The 8,359-nt window shown below is 43.3% G+C and overlaps 1 protein-coding gene across 2 annotated transcripts; it reads left to right on the top strand.

Moving 5' to 3' along the window:
- Positions 1-56: 56 nt before the first annotated feature.
- SLC7A6OS (solute carrier family 7 member 6 opposite strand) lies at positions 57-7,052 on the top strand. 2 transcript variants are annotated; one of them, XM_068150471.1, is made up of 5 exons: positions 57-256; positions 2,318-2,695; positions 4,525-4,722; positions 5,489-5,618; positions 6,071-7,052. In XM_068150471.1, exons 1-5 carry the CDS (start codon positions 95-97, stop codon positions 6,190-6,192), a joined length of 990 nt encoding a protein of 329 aa, XP_068006572.1. In that variant the 5' UTR covers positions 57-94; the 3' UTR covers positions 6,193-7,052. The 2 variants fall into 2 exon arrangements, with proteins under 2 accessions (XP_068006572.1, XP_068006571.1); XM_068150470.1 differs by having other exon boundaries at positions 4,522-4,722.
- Positions 7,053-8,359: the final 1,307 nt, after the last annotated feature.

Raw genomic sequence — 8,359 nt, 5'->3', positions numbered from 1 at the left:
ACGGGGTTCCAGAGGACCGGGCTCCGGCTGGGCGGGGTTCCGGGGGACGAGCCGCCGGCCGCGGCCGCCCCTTCCGCCGTGTGGGCCGGAGGCCATGGAGCGGGCCGCAGTGCTGCGCATCAAACGGAAGCGCGGCGGGACCGAGCCGGCCGAGGCGCTGCTGCTCGCCTGCAAGCGGCTGCGCACCGAGGAGGGCGACGACGCCCAGCCCGTGGAGAGGAACATCTTCAAGCTGGTGGCGACCGTCTCCTCAAAGGTACCGCGGCCCTGCCACTCCTATCACTGCCGGGCCGTGCCGTCCTGGCCTAATAGACCTTCGTCCCATGGCTTTGGCTTCCCGCGTCTGGCCGGCCGGCCGCGCAGAGCAAACCTGTGTGCGACACAGGCTGGGCGTTCGGGACTTAGCGCAGTGACACCATGAAATGCTTTGTTCAACACTAACTTTTCTATGCTTACAGATTGTTCCTCAAGTATAGATTACAGAATAGTCAGTGAGTGAAACCTGAATTTCAGCTGTTTTGAGTACTGAAGTGTAATCCTACAAGGCTAATAACTTAGAATAGAATAGAATTAACCAGGTTGGAAGAGACCTTTGAGGTCATTGAGTCCAACCTGTCATCCAACACTAACCCGTCAACTAAACCATGGCACCAAGCACCCCATCCAGTCTCTTCCTAAACATCTCCAGGGATGGGGACTCTACCACCTCCTGGGCAGCACATTCCACTGGCCAATAACTCTTTCTATGAAGAACAACTTTCTGACATCCAGCTTAAACCTGCCCTGGCACAGCCTGAGACTCTTGTTCTGGTGCTGGGTGCCTGGGAGAAGAGACCAGCCCCCCCCGGCTACAACCTCCCTTCAGGGAGTTGGAGACAGCAATAAGGTCTCCCCTGAGCCTCCTCTTCTCCAGGCTAAACAACCCCAGCTCCCTCAGCCTCCTCACAGGGCTGTGCTCCAAACCCCTCCCCAGCTTTGTTGCCCTTCTCTGGACACCTTCCAGCAAGTCAACGTCTTTCCTAAACTGATGGGCCCAGAACATGACACAGTACTCAAGCTGTGACCTAACAAGTGCTGTGTCCTGTTCTGGGCCTCTCAGTTTAGGAAAGATGTGGAGTGTACAGCCTTTTATATTGGATAAAGCTGGTATCACAGTATCACAGTATCACAGTATCACTTAGGTTGGAAAGGACCTCGAGGATCATCGAGTCCAACCTATCAACACAGACCCCATGACTAGACCATGGCACCAAGTGCCACGTCCAATCTCCCCTTGAACGCCTCCAGGGTCGATGACTCAACCACCTCCCTGGGCAACCGGTTCCAATGCCGAATGACTCGCTCGGTGAAGAACTTCCTCCTCACCTCGAGTCTGAACCTCCCCTGGCGCAGCTTGAGACTGTGTCCCCTTGTTCTGGTGCTGGTTGCCTGGGAGAAGAGGCCAACCCCCTCCTGGCTACAACCACCCTTCAGGTAGTTGTAGAGGGCAATGAGGTCACCCCTGAGCCTCCTCTTCTCCAGGCTAAACAATCCCAGCTCCCTCAGCCTCTCCTCATAGGGCTTGTGTTCAAGGCCTCTCACCAGCCTTGTTGCCCTTCTCTGGACACACTCAAGTGTTTCAATGTCCTTCTTAAACTGAGGAGCCCAGAAGGAGGAGCTGGTCTTAGGACTAGTCTTTGTAGGAGGTTGTAAAGGGTATTGAGCTTTATAATTAGGACTATTGCAGTCATCTGATAGAACAAGAAGTAGCCTCAAGTTGTGCCAGAGGAGGTCTAGGTGGGACATTGGGGTTGGCAAGCCCTGGACCATGCTGTCCAGGGAAGTGGCAAAGTCTCCATCCCTGGCAGGCTTTCAAAGCCATGTAGATGTGGTGCTGAGGTGACTTGGCAGTGCTGAGTTAATGGTTGGACTGGATGATCTTAAAGGTCTTTTCTAACCAAAACAATTCCATGATTCCAAAGGCATGTGGTTTTGTTTAGAGGGTTATTCTGTACCACAGTGTGTATTGTTTAAAAGTCATACAGTCATTGAGGTTAGAAAAGATTTCTTAAGATCATCAACTCCAAACAAAAAAGTCTGAAATAATCTTACAATTAAAAAATATATTTTACATTTTTCCTTCTTGATTAGGAAAATAGTATGACAGTTGTGTGGCTTAAAAGAAGTAGTAGAAGTTACTTGAATGCTGTTAGGAACAGATGTACTGCAGTCCTCAAATAGGAAGCATGAGTAATAGTCATTATTAATCACTTCTGGGAAAGAGAACGACTTCATGTTGACAGTGTCATTATAGTCCTTGTTTTGTTCCTCTCCTCAGAATGAACCAGTTCAGAAATACGTGCAAAAAGCCATCACTCGAGACAAAGCTGTGCAAAGTCTGCAGCCCTCTTTAGGAAGCACTCAGCGAATCCTTCAGGAGCTCCGCTCTTCCACGGAACAGAAAAGGAAGGAAAGCCGTTACCGCGTGGTAGCCAGCCATCGACCTAACTGTGCTGAAACAGTTGCAGCTGTCCCAGCTGGCCAGGCATCGAGTGGTGGTGACAGATCAGACTCGGAAGCAAAGGAGGATGCCTCACAAAAGGAGAGCGGTACTGCTGATAAGAGTTCGGACTGCTGTGGGAAATTCCAGTTGTTTGATATTGAGCAAGAAGAGGAGGTGGAGGGAGACTCCAGTGTAGCTGCTGCAAACCCACAGGTCAGCAAAGCAGTGTACTTGAAGTACTTTGATATCACTGTTGACTGGTACGTGTGGGCAGACTGACTGCTGTGGAGTTTTTTCCATTGTAAGTATTCCACTATTTAACAGGAGCTTTAACTCGGTACTTGCAGGTTGGAATGTACAGGGAGTCACTTTCACGAGGATCCTTAAGTGCACTAATGCTGTTGAGACAGACAGCCATGTGGAAATGGCTGCTACAGGAAAGGCTTGTACCTCCCTGGTTTTCTGTACCCTGTTGTGATGTATAAATTCTTGTGTTCATCTATTAGGTGGATCTCCTGAGATTTTTCACTAATTTCCCTACCTAAAAAAAAAATAAATCTAATTCAGTCTTCTCTTTTACCCAGATACTTAGAAATGTCACTTGTAAGCAAGATGCATTAAAGAAAAGGATAGTTTTGATCCTCCCTTTCTCACAAGTCCAATTTAAGGTTTATTGTAGGTTTTGTTTATGGCAGAACTCTAGATGTTTGACAGACGGCTTGAGCGTCTACGTTCTGTTTTCCTTGGTATTGTGAGTTAAGTATCTTTTCAGTTGGGGGAGCATCTGCTCAATATCTAGCATGGTTCTAAGTATGGAGAAGCTCTGCTTTCTGTGTAGAGCTACAGAGCATTAAGAATGCTTTCTATTAGACTCATAACCATAGGGAAAGGAAGGTGAGAGGGCTATGCAGGCTTTCTTTAGTACTTCCTTCACTGTATGTAAGTACATGTGAATGCTTTACTAATGCAGCCCATCACAGCTCTGAGGAAAACTTAAATGCTTAATGTTACAGAAAATACCCAGGTGAGGAAGGGCTCAACCAGCTGTCACCTTCAGCATTTATTATAGGTTATCAAACTTTAGTGTGAACCCTCACTTTGTATTAAATAGTACAAAGAGACAATTTGAGATGTTACTTCACTGTTACCTGTCACTCTGCTGATTTAGAAAACCAGAAATGAATCAAAGGTAGGTAGCAGCAGAATTTTTACTCTTACTCTTTAGAGCTAGCACTAAGTGCTGAAAGCAAGAAGTAAGTTTTCTTTTTTATTCTGGAAGTGTGTTGAAGTGAATGAAAGGCTGGTCTGTAGCTGTTCCTTGGAATCACTGAAGTAGTTCAGGAGGCACCACTGTGGAACAGACAGGATATTCTGACAAGCTCTAGCAGAGAAAAATTGGCAGCCAAAATCTGCCTGTGTAGATCTTGAAGCACAGGCCACTAAAACAAATACATTGCAAATAATTTCTTAGGAAGGAGAAAGCTTGAAATTTCTTGTGTGAAGAGAAGAAATCAAGACACTTAAAAGGTGTTATCTCTAGGACCTGTCAGCCTCTTCCTATTAATCTGTCACATGTTCATTGTTTCTGCTATACATTTTGTACACTGCAGTCTACTTGCAGGTTATCCACTGTGCTGTAAGTGCTGCTTTCCTGCAGCACTGCAAGTGCAATGTTCTACAAAGCACAGCCTGTCTCAGAACTTGTCTTTTCAACCAGTGTGTCATGAGATAACAGTTCAGTGGGATTAATCGTATCCCTTTCAGTAGTTTCTAATGGGCTGATCCCAGGAGTTTTTTCCTGTTATCTGAAAGAAGGCATGGCTGCACGGTACTGCAGTAACAGGAAAATTCTTGGTTGCCTTACTGTCCTAGGTTGCTAATATTCCAAATATCAGCATTCCAGTGGGGAAGTGCTTTTATCTAAGATTTCAGAATGGTGACCCTGACTACCTGTTGGCTGCTGTCTAGCAAGTAAACTGTTGGCTATAAGTCTGTGTGCATGGCTTCAGTGGAGTTATGCTGCTGCTTTTTTTTCTCAGCAGAAGACTGATCCAGATGTGATTCTCTGCAATGCAGTAGAGATGATCCGTGAGCGTTTACATGTTTCTGAAGACAGTAGAAAAGGAGACCATAAGAAAGAGGATGAATATGTTTATGACATCTACTATATGGAAACAGCAGCCCCTGGCTGGATCCAAAACATCCTTTCTGTACAGCCATATAGAGAAGAATATGAACTGGTAAGGGTGTGGGGAAAACAGATCCTTCTTAAATATAAAGGCCATAAATAAACAGGCTTAAAAGTTGCCATGCCAGAAAGATCCTTTGAGATACTGCATGTATGCTCAGTGACTTGTGTTAGGCTTCCTGTAACTGCCATCCTGTGTTCCTGCAGGTTGCTGTTGATTGAAGCAAAATAGGACACAATGACAAAAACTGGAGGGATAGCACTCAAGTACTCAGAAGAATTTGGGTTTCAAATTGCCAAAGAAATTTTGGTGCACAAATGTAAACCAGCGTAATTCACAATTCATTTATGATTAGAAGGCAGTAGTGAAAAAAGCCAGGGGACACAACTTTTTTGGTGTTTGAGGACTTGACTTTGAGGTATTTTCTTCTAATAGAACTGTTCTTCAGTGACTGTAGAGTTAAAAAGCTAAATGTAAGCTTCAGTCTTACATTGTGTAGATACTGTGATCAATAGACTTGCATGTTGGGAACTTAGAACTACTTTTCTTTGATCTGCTGCTGAAGTGAGTAGGATGAATTTAAACACTGATCTTAGCATGTATATGCTGAAGTGGAAAATGTAGCTATGTGGCTTAGCTCATTTTTTCCACCTAAAGCAGATTACTAAATTACAGTGAATAAATTTGCAACACAGACTTTTCTTCAGGTAAGTATCTCTGGGCTTTTTATGATCCCATGTTACTGTATAGGTGGATGAAGACCCCTCAGTGTTGACGGTGTTCATAACAAATGCTGTCTTTTTGTGTTGACCTGCAGGTACATGATGACCAAGTTCCAGGGGAAATATATGAGGATGAAGATGATGAAAATGATGAAAACAACTGGCGCAATGATTACCCTGATGAAGACGAATTCTTACCCGAGGAAGACTGGGATGGAGAAAAAGGTGTGCCTGTCATAAATGCTGTTTGCTTTCATGCTGTGCCTGTGTAAATCTAATAATTTTACATGCCATCTCTGAAAAAGCAACTAATAGCACCTCCAGGGAAGTGTTCTGCTCTTAGAATGGGTTAAATCTGCTTAAAGAAGGATCATCTTTCTTTGGACTACAAGCGTTTGTTAGTGTTGTTTATAAAGTTAGAATTAAGAGCCCCATTTCAACCCACTGCAACTCCAAATGACTTGTTTTGAGAGAGAGATAATTTGGTTCCACAAGCTTGTGTTGCATTGTCTCTGCTTGTAACTTCCTATCCCAGTGCACTCCAAGCGCAATTCAGACTTTACGTCGTATAATTGTTCAGACTTTGTCTCTTAGCTACTCAAGAAGCTTAAAATCTGATTAACATAATTCTTTAAAAAGAAGGGATAATCTAACAATGTTGATGCTCTTTCTTTTAGACTCTGAAGAGAGCCTCAGTGATGAGGACCAGTATTACAAGAGAAGAACATGGAACAAATACCGGGAGGAGGTTCTGCGGGAATTTGGTTATGATGAGATCCAAGATTTGGATTCTGACTAACAGCCTACTTTTGAAGATGAAATTCATACTGAAGATGAAATCCTGCTGCTGCAGTAGAACTGACAATCCAGACAGCTGCTGGTGGCTATTTACAAGAATATTGAATTGAAAAAATCCCCAAACAACCAAACCACAAAATAGACAAGTCCACAAAAAAATCCCTGGAAAACCACTTTGCAGTAAAGGTTGTGTTCATTGGGACCAACCTTTACGTGGATGAGCTTTGAGTTAAACTGTTGCCCGTCTGGCACTGTGAAACTGTTGGTGGCTAGCATGGTTCACCCTAATGCTTACAGACTAGGTTTGAGTATTAGATACTAGATTTGGATTCCAGTAAATGTTGAAACCTTTTACTACAAATGTCAAACCTTTCACTACCCAAACCACCAACTTTGTCCAGGAGATATTAAACAGATAAGCAATAACACAGCCACTTAACACAAATTTTTGTTCCAAACAAAAGCTACTCTATCCTTTAAAAGAGGTTTCTTTGCCTATTCGGTGATGCAGAGATTATTGTAAAGGAAACTTGGGTTTTTTAAAGCTGCACACCCAAGCATTTGTCCCTGTATTGATGGCACCTCTACATTACACAGTGATGGTTTTGGCAGCATCCCTTCTGATCATGACTAAGTGTGTCAGGTTTCACAACATTTGCTATGAAGGCAAGTGGAAAAAGGCCTAATGCTTGGTACTGTATTTGTTTCTGACATTGAGGTTACTCTCTTTCCAAGTGTTTTGATTGTATGAAATGCCTTGACCTGTGCATTTTATTGCTGGATCTCCATCCAGGAATTTTCCCATTGGGAGTAGAACAGTATGTGTGCATTTAAACTGTAAATAAATAACTTTTTGACTACGTTTTCTTCACTCACTTAAAGAGTTGGTACAGCTGAGGCCGTATCAGCAATCTGAATGTCATTCATACACCTTTAAAACAATTTACTCTTTCCTCTTTGGACAGTATTCCAGCACTCTCCTACTTGAGTCTATTTGAAAACAAAAAAAGCTAATGCCATGTCATCTCAATGTCAACTCATGAGCTGTAGGTTGCAGGATTGACTTTAGCTCACTTAGTTCTGGCTGTTAGGTCAAAGTAGGGGAGGCAAAACACGCAGGGTTTTTTTCCCCCCTCTTGCTTTCACAGAAAGGTTTATATGGCTGTTAACCTATTTCACAACCCTATGATGTTAAAGCAATGCGTTGCCACTGGAAGCTTCTCAACTTGCATACTGAATTAATTCTAATCATGCAAGATTAAATAGCTGCATTATAATAGCTAAATGCTAATTTTCATTAAATACATGTTTATATGCCAACTGTGCACAAAGTTCCTCAGCTCAACTTCAACTATAAATCCCCCTGCTATTTCATTCAAGATAGCCCAAAAGTCCGTCTTATGTTAGTCTTTGCCATCTGCTACTACTTGCCACAATCTGTAGCTTTTTAAGATAAGCTTGGGCAGGGAGTCAGTGAAAGTATCCAAATATTGTCACTAATATTCAAGTGCTGTGTTACATTGGCTGAGGAAAATCTGCAGCATTTGAAGTGCCCATTGCTTCAGCCAGAACCTGGTGAATACAAGATTTAGTTCCATTACAATGCATGAAAACGCTGCCCACGTGGACAAACTCAGGTGAACTAAGGTAAACAGTCTGCACCAAGATAAAAAGTTCAGGTATGTTTTTGAAGTAGATACCACTCTGCAAGCCACGGAGACTGGTTTCACGTTACCTTCTGCTGCAACAACATACAGTATCAGTATCCTGATGTTAGGCTTATGGCTTTGGAGTGACAAATACTACTACTCCTCACTTTTAATTTCTGTTTTATTCCTATTTTCTCTCCTTGCTACTCAGCCTTCAAGACAAGAGTGGCTGGCTGCCACAGAACTTCTATTAAAAAAAAAAGGGGGGTGGTGGTGTTTGTTCTGTGAGTTTTCAGCCATTTTCTAGTGAAGAGCACTGAACTTTAGAACAAAAACTTTCTGATTGCTGAGATAAAGCTGCTAATGCGTGCTTTACTGAAACACCCCCAAAATCAAATGCTTAAAGGCTTCAAAGTGAACATTTTGATTTTGGAAGTTTCATGAAGCCTATCAGCTTGTTAGTATTTGGCTAGCTTCTAATGGGAATGAATCATCAAATGTTAATCAAATCTTCAGTGC

Source organism: Melanerpes formicivorus, unplaced genomic scaffold (assembly GCF_026170545.1).
Source record: "Melanerpes formicivorus ecotype bairdi unplaced genomic scaffold, bMelFor1.0.p_v2 SCAF_20, whole genome shotgun sequence".
Lineage (NCBI taxonomy): Eukaryota > Metazoa > Chordata > Aves > Piciformes > Picidae > Melanerpes > Melanerpes formicivorus.
This window is presented reverse-complemented; position numbering and strand designations above follow the sequence as displayed.